Genomic DNA, 20,768 nt, shown 5'->3' with positions numbered 1-20,768 from the left:
GGGGCAAAAACTTAACGGCATTTATACATACAGACCTTATTCAGCAATTTACCTGTAGATGCCATCTATAGAGAAGTAATTATTCCATTCAGATTAAATCTCTCATAGTACAAATATGTAGCTATTAGTTTGTAGATTTAAATTGTGTACTATTATGTGTTATATTTTCCATTAACACACTAAGGACGGGTGTTATTTTACGCCTGCGGAACGCTGGCGACGGGATTCGATAATTGTGTACATATAGTAAAGTCCTTAACCTATTGCACCACTAATAAAGATGACATAATTCATTCAACTATTTAATTTTGTCACATTAAAAAAAAAATACAATTAAGACTAAATTAAACACTAAATAAAAATGGTTAAACATAGAACCATTTTTGTTTGTTTGTTGGTAAGCTAGATCTTATAGCTCGTCCCCGGGTAGTTTTGGAAGAGTGTGTTCAGTTCAGAGTTGTGAAAGTTATTGTCATTCATATTGTTAACCCGTAAGCTGCGGATCGCATCTATTGTCGTTTTTGATAAAAGTACCGTTGACTGCGGATCGCATGCATAGTCATTTTTCAAATTTACGTACTTATATCAACACCTATGGATAATTTTTTGCACTTAAATTTGGTTTGAGGCATGGATGAATTAGTTCTCTTTGATTTAGTGTCATAAAATATCAAAATTATTTCAATTTAGTGTCAACTTTATCGTGAATACTTCCGGTCGGCTCGTGCTCGGCGCGTGCTCTCAGTATCCTATAGTCTGTTCAATTGGTTTAGGCGATCTAAATTATCATTAACTATTTTCATAATTATTATGTTTATTAACTGTGTGGAACGAGAATGGTATTATAATTAACTAACAAGTGATTGTGTAACACGGTGTTTTGTGATATTTTCGTGCTATTTTTTTTTTGTTAATTATCGTGCGATGCTTCGAATACTGGAAGCATTTTTTTTTTATAACTTTTATCGTCACAAATATATCTCTTCCTAGTTAAAACTTATATGACAATGAAGAAAATATCATGTTTTTTATAAGAAACAACGATTCTGAAAACAAAAATGGTGAAAGCGACCATTACCAATACGCGAGAAAATGAATAAAGTCACATCATTTTGATGTCCCACATGCAAAATGCATTTTTGTTCTAATCCCTGCTTTGAAGATTTTCACACAATTTCGAAATATTGATCATGTCCGTTTTTTAATATAAACTTTGATTTAAAATATTTTTCTAAATTTCATTTTAATTTACATTTATTTTTTAATATAACGCATTTAAAAAAACTGCGCGCACGCAACGAATGGACTATACGACAACCGCATCTTCTATACAGCTGCCAAATTTTCAGCCTCGAGTCCGTAAATGTTAATATTTTTGTGTTAATACACTATAAAAACATAAAGTGAATTGTGTACTGTGAACATCTATGATGGATTTCCGAAAGTTTCACTACAAAAATAGGCAAAAATATGTTTTTTTGTCAAAAATATTGTAATGTAAAACAATCCAGCACGGGATGGAAAGTTTGACACTAGAAATCGAGAAGTTTAGAGGTTAACAAAGAGATTGGTACATAATATTCATAAAAAATATTAAATAATTCCTTCTTTTCTGATTTTGAAATGAGGCCGCCGCAGGAGGTAAAATTACCCTTCCCGTCCTTAAGCATCAATCGACCGAACGGGTAAAAATACTTTCTCGTCCTTAGTACACACTGCCTTAACACTAAGGCACCGTAGATTAATTTAATTACTGTAAACTTTGTACTATTTCAGTACTTAACAACATTTTTATAACCCCAGTGCACCAAAGTATCTTACCAAGAATTTTGTTTACCTTTCTGAAGATGGGCTATCATTTTGCTTCTAGCATAGAAATATACAGCTTTGTTATACATTCCATACTCTAGGATTAAGGTTACTTTTGAAAAAAGCAAGGAAATTTATGCTGTGCTGTGTGGTAGGTACTGTACCTCAAATAAAATATATATATGTATCTACTTAATTTTTATTATTTTTGAACATCGAAAAAAGAAAGAAATTTGTTATAATTTTTTTTTAACCCTTGTATTATATATTATACCATAGTATATTTTTCAGAATTTATATTTATTTTTTGTCTTTCACTGTTATTTTTTTTATTATTGTTATGCCACCAATTTCTATTTTTAAATGATTATACATACTGTAAAGCCTCCATATAATAGACTTATTGGGGCAGGGGGTGTCCGGTAAAGACAGAAGTCCATTATACAAAAATGTGTTTGAAATTAATAAAAAAAACTTATGAAAACTGTATTTAGATATAAATAAACAATACAAAACACAAATCGCTCACTCTTTTAAGAACATCATAAATCGAAAAACTTGATTTTTCAGGAGAACGTTTTTAAAGTTTAAAAATATAATACAATGTATCAAAAATAAATATCAAGCCACTTATTGAACTTTTAACTGTGCACAGATCTTTTTAGGTAAAACCTGAAGGTTTTTTCTCCATTTGAAAAATATTTAGTAAATTTAAAAAAAGTAATTAAACAATACCTTTTCTTCAAAATGCAAAAACAGCACATTCTGCCCTGTACATATTAGGTTAAAAATATGCCGCTTTTGCTGGGATATAGTACATTTTCTGGGCATTCCGAGAACATGCACAACTAAATTGACGATTTTTGATTTATGACGTTCTTGAAAGGAGTGAGCGAAATGATATTCCATTTATTGTCTTCGGACACCCGTTGTGAAGTGACGTTGCTGTTTGATATCGACACGCTTGTTTTCAGTAATCCTGCTTAGAAAGGAATCAAGTTTTGTTTGCATTTTAGAAGTTTTGAGACATAATGGTCGCTAAAAATCGTTTACATGCGGCGACACTTGAATTTAAGCATGTACCAGGATATTATTATATTTTTTGCGTTTGGCCAGATTTTTTGTCCGTTATATCTGAAGTTCGTTAAATAGAGGTCCGTTATATTGAGGCTTTGCTGTAATAAGCTTCATAGTGTGTATTGTATATACACATAGACTATATCTATGTGGAATTTCGGTTTATGTTGAAATAAATACAAGTATTATAAAATAGTAACAAAAACTTATAAATAAAAAAGATTCCAATATGTATGATGTATGATAAAAGTATTTACTAAGATGACCTCATTTAACACTGTTTTGTTTAGCACTGAAACTTGTCGGAATGTATCCCCCATGTTGAGCACGGTCTGAATGTATACAATTGTATTATACGTATTACATAATAATAGATGTATATTTGTAAATTGAAATAAAATATGTAGTGTAATAAATTTCGTAGTACAAACTTGCAAAATTAGTTTAATTTGTCCACGTTAATCATTTTATAAAGAAAAACGATGCATGATGTTCAAATGTTGAAATAAGGAAAGAATGCAAGCTGAGATTATCCATCAAATGAAGAAAGGTGAGTTGAGATGGTTTTTTGTTTTTATATGGGAGTTGCATTTATTATTAACTAACTAACTATTAAGTAGCAAGTTTTGAAAAAAGGTGCCAGAGGCGAATACTGGGTATAAAGTGGTATGACTTTGTCAGGATGAAGATGTGGGGAGAAGAACTTAACAGCCCCTCAAACTGGAAGTCCTGAAGAGGAGAAGGTGGACATGGTTGGGACATGTCCTTAGAATGCCACCTGAGAGCATCAACCCCTCGTGTCTCTTCTTCCAACCCCGAGGATTCCGGCGCTCCGGAAGGCTGCTGATGACCATTCACCGATACATTCATTATACTCAGCGGAACTTCGAGACGCCGGACTGACATGGAGATGGCGCGTGACATGGAGACGTCTCGTGTTGGCCATATGCTCCGCCTAGGGAGCGAACATGGAAAAAAGAAGAAGAAGAAGCATTTATTATTTACCTTGCTTGTTAAGGTTTATAGATAAAAAAATTTAGCTAGAAGAAAAAAAAGTGGATTTTTGTTTCTTCTAGCTAAAAAAATGTTTTATTATAATCTGTGTTGGGAACAGGAGGGATAATCTAGTGCGGGCCAATCAGGAGCTTGTCAGCATTTGCTCATTGCTGGGAGGAAACTACGTAGAGCTCCTCAGGAGAAGCCGGACTGTTGACTGTCGTCACAGACCTTCTGTTCGACTTGTAAGGTTTCCGCATTTTGTGTCCTACCTTGGTTTATATATCAATGTATTTTGATCATGTGTGATACCATCTCTCAGGAATGTTCCTTATGAACAGTTTCAATATTGGATAGGTCCTCATCGAGGCTTTTCCAACGCATAGAGTTGAGATGGTTTGGACAATTGGAATGAATGGGTGAAGAAAGAACAGTAAAACGAAACATTTATTTTAAAATGAAACATATAAAGGTGTGCATGCTTTCTATCTTTTATTCGTTCCATTTAACCAGGCTGAGTCAAAGTGATGCGCTTAAAAAGTTGCTTCATCATTGGAATCAAAAAGGTTTATTCCTATCAAATTCGATACTTTTTGCATTAACCCCTCGGAAAAGTAAACAATGGAATGTGGAAAAACTGTGCCTAATTTTTGGCGTACTTTTTTACCCGAGAATCTGTGACAGGTAATTGATTTCTCATTTATTGACAGCTACTTAACAATGGTCTAATGCTCATAATTTGGTATTCTAAATAATATAAATAAATACCAAATATATATATATATATATATATATATATATATATATATATATATATATATATACATATATATATATATATATATATATATATATATATATATATATATATATATATATATATATTTATATATATATTTATATATATATATATATATATATATATATATATATATATATATATATATATATATATACAGTATCTACTCAATGAATTAGGGCCACCCATTATTTTTTTGAATACTCTGAAATCTTTTGGATTATTATATTTATTTTACATAAATACATTAGGTTTTCTATTGACATCTAATATCATGTATATTACCTTCAATAATATGTAAAATATACCTGGATTATTTAAGCCTTTACAAAATTTCAAACCCTTTTTCTGAGAAAGGTCCCTAATTAGCGCAGATAGACAGATAGTTGAAAGTTCAAAAAATAGTCCTATCTCATTTATTAGTGAAGTTTCTTGAGTTTTGGTTGTTGTTTTGTTCAGAGAGGTTATATAGTTATCGTGTCTTGTGAAAAAAACTGAATTTTTAATTTTAGTTCATAAAGTATAAAAAAAAACTGTAAACACAAGTGTTTTTTTTGAAAAGGACAAAATGGGAAAAAGTAAAGACATTTCTGAGGAAAAAAAGTCTAGTGTTATAGTGCTACTGAAATAAGAAATACTATCTAATAGAGAAATTTCAAAAAAAGAAAACGTTTCTCGTCAAACAGTGGACAGAATTTCAAAATCAATAAAAAATTAGTCACCCGCCACCAGCAATCGGCGAAAGAACTGTCGTAGGATTAGAAAAACAACACCGAGGACTGATCGAAAAATCGTTCAAAGTGCCTTAGAAAACCGTAGTGCATCAGCAAAAAAATTAAAAATAAAATTGGAAGAAGAGGGTATAAATATATCGGTATCAACACTGAGGCGACGTCTTTACGAAGTAAATCTGAAATGCAGGCGCCCTGTAAAAGTACCAAAATTGACACCACGAATGAAAGCGGATCGATTAAAATGGGCCAGGCTACATCGAAATTACTCGGTAGATGATTGGAAAAAGGTATTTATTTAAATTGAATTTTCAACATATCATTTTAGTAAATAAACTTATATATTTGAATTAAACTTAAATTTTCATTATTTTTTAGGTCATCTTTAGTGATGAGTGCCGGTTAGAAACCGTGACAGAGAGCCGTCGATTCGTCAGGAGAACACCAATGGAACGTTACAATGAGGCCTGTGTGGTAAAAGTTATCAAACACCCCCCTGCAACAATGATATGGTCATGTATTATTAACAATTTACCTGGGCCGTTGTTTTTCGTGGAAGGAACAATGAACCAAAATTCCTATAAGCAGGTCCTCGAACGAATTTTATTGCCCTTCTACCATACACTCGACCCAACAGAAGGTCCATACACCTTCATGCAGGATGGGGCACCTTGCCACCGGGCTAAATCAATAATAAAAATTTTGTCTAACAAAAATCTGCCTTTGCTCCCCTGGCCTGGAAATTCTCCGGACCTTAATCCTATAGAAAACGTATGGAGCATGTTAAAAAATAAGGTATCCTCATTTCCAAATCCGACAGTAGACTGTCTAAAAAAAAAATTAAAAAATTTGGTCAGAAGACGAAGAAATAAAAAACATGATAAAACAGTGCATTTTAAGTATGCCAAAAAGAATTGAGGCAGTTATTTCTGCCAAAGGTGGAAATACTAAATACTAACTATATTTATATGAAAATATATGCATAATTTAAGCGTAATAAAGTGTTCATATGTAAATAAAATTCAATGTTGTTTTATTCAAGGTTTTCTCTGAGTTATTCCTGTTTGAATTGAGAAATTGCGCGAAATTCTGCGTGGCCCTAATTCATTGAGTAGATACTGTATATATATATATATATATATATATATATATATATATATATATATATATATATATATATATATATATATATATATATATATATATATATATATATATAAATATGCAAAATATTTAATAAAGAAAAAAAATAATATAGTTTCATTTTTCATTCCATCCAAATCTCTACAGATTTATACAGTAATGATACTGACTGTATAAAATTTTAAATAAAAAACTGAACATTGCTCCTTAACAAGAAAAAAAACATAAATTTATCGCCTTGTACATAAATCAGATTAAAATTGATTACGAATCTGGTCGAGAGTCTAGGTTTATGTTAAATGCATACACTGTGGCGTTGATTAGTTCCATAAATTGAGAGTTGTATTGATATAAATTTATCTGGGTGTATTTAGCTAAGCCTACATTACCGTGAAGTAATACTTACCTCAAATGTCAGAATGCCAATTTTCTTTGATATCATGACCAGATCTTTATTTTAGTATACAGTAAAAACTTGATATAACGGGCTAATTGGGGGAGGTGGTGTCCGTTAAAGCCGAAAGTCCGCCATATAGAAATAAGTTTAAAATAAATAAAAAACTTAAAATCTTGTTCGTTTTTTTTTTATGTGAACACTGTATTTACAACATTTTGAGTGTGTCCAAATACTTGTTCACAAAATCTGGATTATCTCCAATTACAGGAGTTATTTTCATATTATTTTTTGACATCTCATCAAAGATGAAGAAGAATATGGAAGTCTGGGCATTTACGGGGCTTACGACCGTCATAGGCTGGTTTGAGTGATCACTTTACACACGTGTAACATTCACCAATTCTACCCATTATTGACAACCACACTACTCAAATTCTTGGAAGTTCTATATATATGAACCAATTTAGAAACCTTGTTCATGAATCACTAAAACTTCACTAGAGACATCTATTGGTGAGATGTAAAGAAGCTTTTTATTAAGCAGAAACTCTTATATTAGTATGTGAGATCCGAATCCCGGATTATAATCACACACATGAGAAACGCCAGAAAATACCATTTTCATTTTTATTATTAAGCTTATAATTTGACCAGATAATTTATTTACAACATTTTGAGTGTGTCCAAATACTTGTTCACAAAATCTGGATTATCTCCAATTACAAGAGATAATCCAATAATAATATTAATAATAAAAATGAAAATGGTATTTTGATGAGATGTCAAAAAATAACACTGTATTTACTGTACTTTGAAAAAACAACTAAGTTTTGTTTGTACTTTTGAAGCTTCCTTTTTTTTCTTATAAGCAACTTTCTTAAATTACGAAAACTCGGATAATATTTATTGACTGGAATTTTTCCCTTTAAAATAGAGGTCCGCTATATCGAGGTTTAACAGGACTTAACATTAACTATCAAAATGTAAAATTCTGACGTAAAAAATACAAATGTTTGTATTGACAATAATATATTTATTTCTATTTACTTACCCTTTGTTAATTTAAACCAATGTTCGATATTAAATGATTACATTCTCTGAATTGGTCGAACATTGACAGTCTTAGTTCATTTTTCAATGAGTCTGTATTTTGACTGCCATGTTGTATTTGGTCCCCAAAATGGCGGGAAATAGCGCCAGTTTCGTGATCTTATTTGGGTGCAGAGAACAATAAACGTTAATTATTTCGTATTCAATTCTGTATTACGAAAGAGTTTAATAGTGAGACGTCGGACGCCAGACGGCCATGGCCCTGTTGGGCACAGGAACCAAAACAAACACAAATTCAGTCACAAGATTCGATTACAAGCGGATCTCTGCCTACATTATCTCTACTCCATGCGAGAACAGAATAAAAAAATCCTAAAACTTAAAGTGATTAACCGTCACGCCGCTTTCCGCAGGGGTAGGCAGAGAAAATAGAACGCCACACCAATATGTCTTTCCAAACAATCTTCACCACTTCCACATTCATACATCTCTTCATATATACCCGCCGATTATTTCGTCCCCTGATCTAACCACGCCCTGAGTATTTGAAATACTTAATTATGTCAAGCTTTCCTCGGTCTTCCTTGGCTTCTATTACCATCACACTCCCCTCTTAATACTTGTTTTACCTACTGTTTTTTCTTCACCATTCGATTCATTTGGCTACAATATTAAAGATCCCGGGTCGATTCCCAGAGAGGGTTTATAAGTTAATTTTTCACTCTAACATTTATTCAATATTACCTAGGACTGGTATCTGAAGCGCAGGACTGACCACCTTGTCTTCATATAATAAACGATTGGATAAACATTGCCTAAATTTGTTGCAGTGCCCTATGCACCATTGGGTGTGGATTGAATAATTTATTCACTTGTATTTATAAATCGTTATTTTTATTCGATTAAAAAAAATCTCTCAATACATTGAACATTTACAGGCTTCACATAAGTCATGAAAAATAAGCTCTTCTGCTATTTATCAGCTGGCTGAAGAATGACAGGGAGAGGTTGCGTTTGAAAGAAATTTACTTTCTTAAAAATTAGTTGTTAACTGTGATTCAGGAATGACAACCACACTACTCAAATTCTTGGAAATTCTATATATACACATGAACCAATATTGAAACATTGTTCTTGAATCACCAGAACTTCACTAGAGACATCTATTTCTGAGATGAAAAGAAGCTTTTTATTGAGCAGACACTCTTTTAATTATTAGTATGTCAGGTACGAATCCTGGATTACGATCACATACATGAGAAACGCCAGAAAATATCATTTTCATTTTTAGCATTTTAGCTTATAATTTGATAAATTAATTTATTTAGTTAGCTTCTTTAACTACCAAGAATTTGAGTAGCGTGGTTATCAATAATGGGTAGAATTGGTGAACGTTACACGTGTGTAAAGTGATATCTTAAACCAGCCTATGACGGTCGTCAGCCCTGTAAATGCCCAGACTTCCACATTCTTCTTCACCTTTGATGAGATGTCAAAAAATAATATGAAACTAACTCCTATAATTGGAGATAATCCAGATTTGTGACACACGTATTTGGACACACTCAAAATGTTATGATTTAGGACACAGCAACATAATATGTGTTTTTATATGTCATTTTATGCTCTTTTCTTTCTTTTCCATTTAACCAGACAGAGTTACAGCGTCGCTCGGTACAACTAGTTATAAATTAAAAAAAATATATGTATGTATATATATATATATATATATATATATATATATATATATATATATATATATATATATATATATATATATATATATATATATATATATATATATATAGATGAAATATTGAATGAAAATACGTTGATCATTTGGTATAGTCTTCTGTTGTTAATTTCACCAATTAAGATCCAGCATTCGTTAAGTCGCAACTTAATTTTCTCTAAATGTAAGTAACATTTTACGATTTTTTTTTCTTAAAACATTATTTTTTATAATTTTTTTTCTATATAATTGTATGGTTTTGAAAATAAAATAGTTATTGTAAGGAAGGAGTTAAAAAGATAATAAAAAAATATATTTTCCATATATACATATTTATATATATATATTTAAAAGATTGTATAATATCCAATATATAATACATTCTTTTAAAAAATCGGGCGTGAATAGACATGTGACGTCTCCAGTGGTCTCCGGTGGAATGAATTATGTATTTGCGAATATCCCTTTAGCTAATTTTGTCCCCAATAGTACGCGCTGTCAAATCCATTCAACTATAAATTGTCTCGCATCTCTAAAAAATGACCAGTTGACCAGTCGCATGTAACAAGGCCACAAGTGGCAAGTGCTTTGTATTTTATCAAATTAATTTATAGTATAACCTTATAAATATAAATTAAATATAAAATCTAAATAGCAAAAAGTTTGGTTCACCTTTATACAAAATATCACCATGATTATAAAGGTATGTATCTCGTCTTCATACAGTTCGTATTATTAGTTTAAAAAAAAAATTTCTTCTTATTTTCATGTTTATCCGATGATGCATAGGGCACAGCACCAAATTTATGCAATGTTAAGCTGTTCGTTTATTAATCGTCTTAATATATTGTCTGCCTCCGTAGTGTAACGGTCAGCACGCTCGGCTACCGTTCTGTAGGTCCCGGGTTAGATTCCCAGGGGGGTTCAAATAAATATACGTGATTTTCCACTGTAATATTTATTCAATAATACCCTGGACTGGTACCTGAAGCAGAGGGCTGATCACCTTTCATTCATGTGTAAACGATCAAGATAACACTGCGTTATATGACGCAGTGCCCTATGCACCATTTGGGTGCGGATAAGGGTTTAAAAAATATATATATATATATTAAGGGAAGGTGATCAGTCTTGCGCTCCAGGGTATTATAAACTAATTATTAGAGCGAAAAAACATTTATATTCATTTGCTCTTCTGGGGATCGAACCCGGGACCTCCAGCATGGTAGCCAAATCCGCTAAACACGAGAATAACGATATTTAAAAAAAAATATATGTAATATGTTTGGAAATCTAAAATAATTAGCAATTATTTTATTTATTGTTTCGGCATTTGCTTCGTGGTAAGGCATGTTAAAATGATTAAGGAAACACTTATTTTTATGACATTTGAGTTTATTTATCGATTACTACTAGTTTCGAAAGCTAAGCTTCCATCTTCAGGTCTGAATAACAACTAATTATAATAGTTATTATTCAGACCTGAAGATGAAAGCTTAGCTCCCGAAACTAGGAGTCATAAATAAATAAACTCATGTGATGTAAAATCAAGTGTTTCCTTAATCATTTTAAATAGCAATTGCTTGGACTTATCACAAGAAAAACAATAAAATGATTATAATTACGATAATGAGAGTAGGATACAGCTAGTAAGGATCGGGTTAAAATTCTTGTAATCCTTACACATACACGCACATACATTTTTTTAAAATATAAAAATACGTTTTTGTATTTTAATACAACGTTGTATTAAAATTACAAAACATTCAATTAAAAATTTGACGAGATTTAAGATTTTGAACAAAATAACATTTGAATTTTTATTTATTAAGATGTAATAAAAAGTATCCCTTTGAAATCATTTTATCAATGATATTATAATAATATGCAGAGGTTTTTCCAAATGAGAGGCTGCAAAGCTTAAATATGTTGAGATTGCCATTGCAAATGGACAAAACATTCATCGTCATGGACAAGACAAACATTGTCTTGGACAGGAATAACATTTTCATGGACAAAACAAACGTTGTTATGTACAGGACAAACATTTTGATGAATAAGACAAAATATGCTATGGATAGGATAAATATTGCCATGGACAGGATAAAAACTGCCATGGATAAAAATAAACATTGTCATGGACAGGACAAGACTACCATGGATATTATTAACATTGTCATGGACTGGACAAATCTGTCATGGATAGAATTAACATTGTCATGGACTGGACAAAACTGTCATGGACATTGAAAGCTGTCCCACCGCATGCCCAGATCTGATACAGAAGCATCTAGGCTTCCTGACAGATCTGCTTTTTTTTTTAACTAAGTTGCGAAATTTATTGAAAATGTGAAACAATATAAAATTGTATCCCGATTTTACTGTGAATTTACATTTAAAAGCTTTCAATATACCTGTCACTCCCGATCTAAATAAATACAAGATTGTAAGTCCATCACCAAATTTTCTAGAAGTACTCAGTGAAAGGGATTAGTGTTTAGTTCAATTAGTCAGCTAGATCCGATTCCGATTCGACGTTGGCCGGTATACAGAAGCCCACAACCCCCGACCAGCACAGCAAACAGACACGGGACAGTGCAAAGACATTTACAGAGAATGAATGTCATGGACAGGACAAACATTGCCATGTCATCCTTGCCTTCGTGTGATTTACTATCAAGATAAATGTGTCAATCCTATGTATTTCCTTAGTCGCCATTGGGTGTGTAAAAGTGAAAAGTAAAAAGTGCAAGCTTATGGAAATGAGTTGTTTATTATAAACGATGTGTCATCACTTAATATTCGCGATGCACAAAACATACATTACTTTTATGAATGTTTTGAATTTTAAGAAAAGAGACGAGGATAATGCACTTTCTATGACTTTAGAAATCTATTTTCTAGAACGTGGTTCTAGTAGTATAAAAAAGGACACGATCACAAAGAAAAAATATATGCGTGACGTTTAAAAATAAATACACGTAAATCAACAATTAAGTTGGTTTTTTTATATAAAAATCAGAGAGCATATCTGGGCATTGATTGCATACGGAAGTAAGTTTTTACCGACGTAGTAAAGATAAGATTTACTTTTGGACTTTTAATTCTAATATTAATACACATAATTGAATTCCAATAATCAATATAATAAAAATTAATATCATAATTCGGAATAATCGATGTATGTAATAATGAATGTGAAAGAGGCGATAATTGTGTGGAAAGATAGATTGGTATGACCGTTCTTTTCTCTCTGCCTACCCCTGCGGAAAGTGGCATGATCGTTAGTTAGTTAGTTATATAATAACTTTTAAAAACGTCCGAGACATTACTTTTTATCATTAGAATCCTAACTGTCCATCAAACCTCTTCCCTTAGTTTTTCCCTCTACCTCCATCCTTAAACTCCCTTTTTCCTTTGCCCGCCTTATTATAATTTTTTGTAATATATATTTTTATTTTGTAATTTATGTTTTTTATTTTGTAATTTATGATTTTTAATTTGTAATTTATGTTTTTTTATTTTGTAATTTATGTTTTTTTTATTTTGTAATTTATGTTTTTTTATTTTGTAATTTATGTTTTTTTTATTTTGTAATTTATGTTTTTTTTGTTAATTTATAATTTATGTTTTTTTAAGTTCAAGTACTAACTACCCTCTGATTGCAAACAACTATAAATGGTATCAAACGTTTTGATCAATATCACTAGTCTGTTTTTGGTTGGTTGGAAGATATCGCTTTTTAGCAATAAGCCCGCCAATGTACGTATTTATTTTCTGTACATGAAGTTCAAATAAATAAATAAATAATTGGTTATCAACTCGCATAAAGACGAAGTTAAAATTTATGAAAACGTCATCTATACCGCGTAATAAAGATGTTGACTTCCGTTTATTTTTTTAAATGCTTTTTGTATTTTCACTTCCATCACGTATATTGGTTCACATTAACATTTACCATTCTACAAAAATGATGTAATGAATGGTGAATGTTACACGTGTATAAAGTGATCACTTAACCAGCTCATAAGCTGTCATAACAGGTCATAAGTCGTGTAAATATCCAGACTTCCATATTCTTCATCTATGTTGAGATGTCAAAATGTCTAACCCAAAATGTTGAATTTTATCCATGTTTATAGTTTTGTTTTCAAGGCTTTACTCGCGCACATAGAATTCAGCAAGCGACCGGCTGCGCGAGAGGTCACACGTCTCTCTACGCCCAATTAAAAAAATGTATGATGGAATTTGTTTTTTTTTTTAGAATATTTATATTTTTTAAAACTCCTTACCTTTCAAGAAATGTTTTCTTTTCAAAACCATATACATACTTATTTTGAAGAAAAACTTATTTTTTTCAATACAAAAGTGGTGTTGTAAGAAAAAAATAATCACGTTAAATGTTAACTGGGTTTAAGGAAAATTAAATAGCGGGCTATTGATCACGGGGCCTTAATAAATCTAGGAATTTATTTCCCAATAGGTATATTATTTTATAACAGTAATAAATATACATATTAATGTATGTCAGAGACTTGTAAGCAAACAGCAGAGTGTGCATATAATTAGGCAAAAGGATTTCCCTCTCAAGTAGCGTAATCCACCATACAGGCGGCCATTGTTTCCCGCGCAGGTCGCCTTGGGAAACGGTGCTAAAGGATCTACGTTCCAAATGCAGTCGTTCCGATTGCAGCTCGCTACCGGCGCGACGCCGGCGCCGGTACAAGGAGCTAATTGCTGAATCTTTTTATAATGAGGAAGTGCCATTACTACTAATACAATGCTTATTCGAATGCATACAGTGTCTTTGCACTGTTCCGTGTCTGTCTGCTGTGCTGGTCGGGGCTGTGGGCGTCTGTGTACCGGCCAACGTCGGGTCGGAATCGGATCTAGCTGACTAATTAAACTAAATACCCTTTCACTGCCTACACCGCGGTACTTCTAGAAAATTTGGTGATGGACTTACAATATTGTATTTATTTAGATTGGCAGTGACAGGTATATTGAAAGCTTTTAAATGTAAATTCACAGTAAAATCGGGATACAATTTTATATTGTTTCACATTTTCAATAAATTTCGCAACTTAGTTTAAAAAAAATTGCTTAGCAAGAGCAGATCTGTCAGGAAGCCTAGATGCTTCTGTATCAGATCTGGGCATGCGGTGGGACAGCTTTCAATAAAGTGCTCTTTACACCACGGGAAGCAGATAAGGGTCAATGAAGAATAATACTATTTTCTTAAATGTTTTTGCAGATACTTTGTGGCACCTTTTATAAACTTTTATAAAATAAAAGAACTTTCTTTTAAAACACTTTTTATTGGTACATTTTTTCTCCAACCGGTTTCGACAAGAACCTTGTTCATCATCAGAGTTTATCACAGCGGTCGGGGAACTTTTTAAACCATTATCCCAAAATATTTTTGCGTTAGTCAATATTAACCCCTCCCCCCATTTTGAAAAGAAAACAATCAAAGCATATTTAAAATAAAATTTGTTTATTGAATTAATTTACATGAAATATAAAATTAATGTTACATGAAAATGTATGTAATAGACAAACAAAATAATATTCTCAAATTGGATCAAACGAAAATTAAGGTTTTCAGGTTTCCTTCTCAGTTTTTGGAGAAATTACATTGATTCATGTTTGCTACAATTACTTAAAAAATGGGACTTTTTGATTTTTAGTTTTTTTTTTATTAACATAAACTGTATACATTTATTTAAATCACAATTTAAAACATATTTATAACATTTTTTTTGCAGAGACCCACCAAGCTACCTTGTATGTTTTGTCGGTGGAGTTATTTTTGAATACATTTAAAAAAGTTTTTAACGATTTTAACCTAATATACACACAAAAAAGAGAGAAAAATTAGATATTAGAGCAATTTGAATAGTCTTCAGCGTTTAATCGATTTTTGAATTGTTTAATTTTGTATTTTTGTATTTAATTTTTGTCCGCCTCCGTAGTGTAATGGTCAGCACGCTCGGCTACCGTTCTGGAGGACCCGGGTTCGATTCCCAGGGGGGGTAAGAATAAATATGAGTGATTTTTTCACTGTAATATTTATTCAATATTGACATAAATACTGGTACTTGAAGCGGAGGGCTGATCACCTTTCCTTCATGTGTAAACGATCAAGATAACACTGCGTTTATATGACGCAGTGCCCTATGCACCATTGGGATGCGGATAAGAGTTTTATTATTATTATTATTAATTTTGTAAAAATCCTAACACGTTTATGAAATGGCAAACTAGGAAAAATTCCCTTTTACCCCAAAAAAACATTTTTACCCCATTTGGGGTAATTTACCCCGGTTCCCCGACCGCTGGATTAACATGTACATGGTCCGTTATATTGTGGTTTTACTGTACAGTACACATTGTGTATTCGTTTATATTTGGTGATGAAATATATATGAAAAATGAGCATTTAATCAAGGGCACTACTCGCTCGGAAGAGAAGACATTGAAAATAGGCGGTGGCCGATGAACCGAAACGACGTTTCGTTATACGGCGAGGTGAATCATGAGTCAGCACAAATATTGCAAACATACACCTGAACTTCCATATAACGGACTTCAATATCACTCTATGTGACGGAAGGATTTTATTGAACCTAAAAATGAAAGAAAGGCTGATTCTTGGCGTATTTTGCGTCCTATATAAGCGTCCGCATCTGTAGTGTAATGGTCAGCACGCTCGGCTACCGTTCTGGAGGTCCCGGGTTAGATTCCCAAGGGGGGTCAAATAAATATAAGTGATTTTTTTCACTGTAATATTTATTCAAAATTACCCTGGACTGGTACCTGAAGCGGAGGGCTGATCACCTTTCCTTCGTGTGTAAACGATCAAGATAACACTGTGTTCATATGAAGCAGTGCCCTATGCACCATTGGGGTGCGGATAAGAGTTTTATTATTATTTTATAAGCAACACATTTTTTTATTGTTCCAGGTTATTTTTTAAAGAATTATCTCCCCTTATTTAGGATTTCACAGATTAGCACACAATAAAATATCTAATGTGCAAATATGACAACAATGTTTACTTTAAAAGATCTTATTCGTATTAATAAGCAGGCGCGCATTCCACAAATCTAGATTGTGTAAGGTTAGTTATATTTTTTATGTTATTCCAGGATAACATATTCCAGAATATACAATTAAAATGTTATTATTTAAAAAAAAAAACATTATCTAATTCAGGGCAAAAACACAGAAAATGAAGAAATTTTATAGAATGTAAAAATTAATCTTGAATGAATTCTACTTGCCCCTTTACGCTCCCAAATGGTGCATAGGGCATTACTTCGACTCGGTTTTATGTTGATCATAAATCATACAATGGCATGGTGGACAGTTTCGCACTGATGACAATACTATGGGAGTTAAGGAGGGGGAAAAAGGTTTTTTTTGGGATTTGCATTTATTGTTTACCTTGCTTAATTTATGTACAATATTTTTTCTTTATAAATCATTAAGTGAATTTTTGTTTCTTCTTGATAAAAAAATGTTTTTATTTCTTATAGGCGATAGGAAATTGTGTAATTAAAGGAGAGAGAAACTAAAAATTAGGATAGCACTTAGAATTGCACGCCCGTACTCGTACTACATACTAGCTCGTGGCCCCAATTTAACCAAATTCTACAATGTGCTATACATTACACAAATTTATTATATTTGTATAAATTTGAAGAAAAAGATCTTTTTTTTGTTGATTTACCTAACGTCCAAGTGACTCTGAAATCTAGCTACGGCTTATGCAACACCGTTTATCATGTCCCTACTCAGGCTTCAACTTTATAAGTTTCATAGCCTATGCCTACTCGTGAGTGGATTTACTCTTTATGTTTAAAGTTACTATAATTTCATATAATTCATGAGTGAAAATTCTAGGCAAAAACACTCGCTACGAAAAAATATCTTCATTGTTGTCTCCTTAAATTATGACCATACGTTTTTATTTATTTGTCTGCAGGTTTCCGCATTTTTCGCGCTGGTAGCTTTCGCGCGTTCAAGTCCCATGTTCGACTCGTTCGACACTTCATACAACAGCCCCTCCTACGACACCGGCCTGACCGGCGGCTTCTCCTCCGATGTATCCAGTTTCGGGAGCTACAACCCTCTGAGCTCCTTCAGCTACGACGGAAACAAAGCTTATGACGGATTCCCAACCTACAACAGCTTTAAAAATACCGACGGGATTGGCAGCTTTAACTCCTACGAAGGCCCCGCATACGACAGCATGGGTTACGACAACTTGAAGGCCATGGATTCGATCGGATATGACTCTTTTAAGAGCAGGAATACTTTTGGGTTTAAGAGCGGGTTCCCTGGAGCTGGATATGGAGGATACAGCTACAACTCTCCCAAGTCGTACGATGTGTCCTACAGCGATGTTGGAAGTAGCGGTTTTGGGTACCCTTCTGAAGGGAAACCGTTAAATTTTGAGAAGTTTGAGCATTACGGATCTGGATACACACGTGATTCAAACGTAAGTCAAATTATACTAGTATCATATTATATAAAAAAATCATAATTAACCCCTTTAGAGGCATCGTTACATACGGAAGCTAACATCGAAATTACGTAGTGTTAACTAATGTTAAATAATGTTCTTCTTCTTCTTCAAACCCTTATCTGTACCCCGATGGTGCATACGGCACTGCATCATATAAACGCAGTGTTATCTTGATCGTTAACACATAAAGGAAAGGTGATCAGCCAACCGCTTCAGGTACCAGTCCAGGGTAATATTGAATAAATATTAGAGTGAAAAAATAAAATAATAATGTTAGTAAAGTTAATACTTTTAGGCGTTGTTTTTACATCAGCTCCAGCCCATTCAGGTTTCACAACTTGTGAGTTTTTGGCCAAACACTCGATCACTGTTCTCCCCCCCACCATACTCACCTGATCTAGCTCACTTCAACTTATTCTTGTTTCCCAAACTCAAAAGATCTTTCAAATATAAAAGATTTGAAACGATTCCCGGGATTAAGGCAAATGCGACAAAGGAGCTGAAAAATATCACATAAAAGGGATCTGTGACTGTTTGCAAAAGTATAAACACCGTCGAGATAAATAAATACTAATAAGTGTGTGCGTTGGGGATGTGACTACTTTAAAGGGGGGAAATGTATAAAGTACAACTTCTAAACTAAGTACATATTGTTTTATGACGCCAGTCCATGTATTAATTGAACAGGTCGAGTATATTTTTCCGAAATCACTTACCGATTTTACAAAATGTCAAAAATAAACACCATGTCAGTCAAAAATTAAAATTTAACATTTACGAGTTTTTCTTCATATTTTTCTTATTGCGAGGATCACGGTATACTAATACGCCGGCCGCAACTAAGGTGGCAAACATTTCCATCGCTAGTAGATGGAATAGTAGTTATTTACTATTCATCATGAATTGATGCATGATTCCTGATTCCTGATTCCAGGGTTACCCATCCTACACGTATGACTACGCCGTGAGTGACCCCCACACTGGCGACATCAAGTCACAACAGGAGACCAGGGATGGCGATGTTGTCAAAGGTAAGCCAAAAAGTTACACTGACAACATTAATATTAAAAACATTTTCTACTGTAGTGGAGAAACCCAGATTCGTGAACAAGGATTTGGATACGCTAAAAAATGTTGTGAAGAAACTAAGCTGCATACAAATTGAAAATCATATCTTTAAGCATCTCCCAGTATGTAAAATATTAAGATCCGGTTAAGGGTTTTGCATACAACTAAATGCAAAGATTTCTGATTTTTCAGAAATAAAAGCTTTTTTAAATCAAGCATAGATGGCTTCAGTTAATTCACACACAAAGCTTCATGATATTTATGGTATATGTAGACGTTTAAAAAAATTGAGTAGCGTGGTGTTATAAAATAATATATTTTACTGAGAAATAAATCCCTAGATTTATTAAGAAAACTATAACAAAACAAAACTATAAAAGTGGATAAAATTCAACATTTTGGGTATGTCACAAATCCAAATACTTTTTCACATATCTGGGTTTCTTTACATATTTTATTTTTATTTTTATTTATATACATTTATTTAAATCACAATTTATACATTTTTAGAGCTTTTTTTTTGCAGAGACCCACCAAGCCACCTTGTGTGTCTTGTCGGTGGAGTCTTTTTTAATACATTTTTTTTTAACGATTTTAACCTAATACAGACACAAAAAAGAGAAAAAAACTAAGAATATAAACAGTTTACAATTTTCATAAAATTAACTCTTGATCATTTACCCATTCCTTTATTTTGCTTTTGTTCCATATTTTATTTTGACCTCCAACATCCGTCGTTAACAAATTAAAAATGTTCAGAATGATATATTGCAGTGTTCGACATCTCAACATAGATGAAGAAGAATACGGGATTCTGGGTATTTACAGGGCTAAGTGATTATTGTCTGCTTACCTGTCATAGGTCGGTTAAGTGATCACTTTACACGCGTGTACCTAACATTCACAATTCTACACAAATAATGTAGAATGGTTCATATTCTTCGTCTTCTATGTTGGGATGTACAATGTACACATCTCATTAGATTATTGATTGGCATTAATGACAGTATTGATTGAATGTTTGGCTGCAGGTCACTACTCGCTGGTGGAGCCCGACGGGTCGGTGCGGGTCGTGGAGTACGTGGCTGACGATGTGCACGGCTTCAATGCGGTCGTCAAGAAGTTGGGGCCTTCCGTGCACCCAGACCCCTTCGGCTCCATGGGACACCACTTCTAGAACTCTATTACCTATGTCAATATTCTTTATTTATTGTACTTATTGCTTATTTCTTCCATTTACAAAAAAAAACTGTATTATTTAATTACCTTTTACACCTTATTACTTATTAGATAAAATACACTATTTGAGCATAAATATATCAAAGAATAAATTGATATTGCTCAAATTTGTTGAACCAGTTAATAGTTTGAATTTCTTAATAATAATAATAAAATAAACCATATCCGCTCCCTAGGTGGAGCATATGGAGTCC

At 32.7% G+C, this 20,768-nt stretch overlaps 1 protein-coding gene across 1 annotated transcript; it reads left to right on the top strand.

Moving 5' to 3' along the window:
* The first annotated feature begins 10,300 nt into the window (after positions 1–10,300).
* LOC148302573 (uncharacterized) lies at positions 10,301–20,512 on the top strand. The gene is made up of 4 exons (XM_088271416.1): positions 10,301–10,437; positions 17,725–18,240; positions 19,202–19,298; positions 20,367–20,512. Exons 1-4 carry the CDS (start codon positions 10,426–10,428, stop codon positions 20,510–20,512), a joined length of 771 nt encoding a protein of 256 aa, XP_088127542.1. The 5' UTR covers positions 10,301–10,425.
* Positions 20,513–20,768: the final 256 nt, after the last annotated feature.

Source organism: Brachycentrus maculatus, unplaced genomic scaffold (assembly GCF_059751285.1).
Source record: "Brachycentrus maculatus isolate JH-2025_06_01 unplaced genomic scaffold, ASM5975128v1 h1tg000440l, whole genome shotgun sequence".
In the NCBI taxonomy this organism is placed as follows: Eukaryota; Metazoa; Arthropoda; class Insecta; order Trichoptera; family Brachycentridae; genus Brachycentrus; species Brachycentrus maculatus.
Note: the sequence above shows the minus strand (reverse complement) of the source record. Positions and strands in the feature narration are given on the sequence as shown.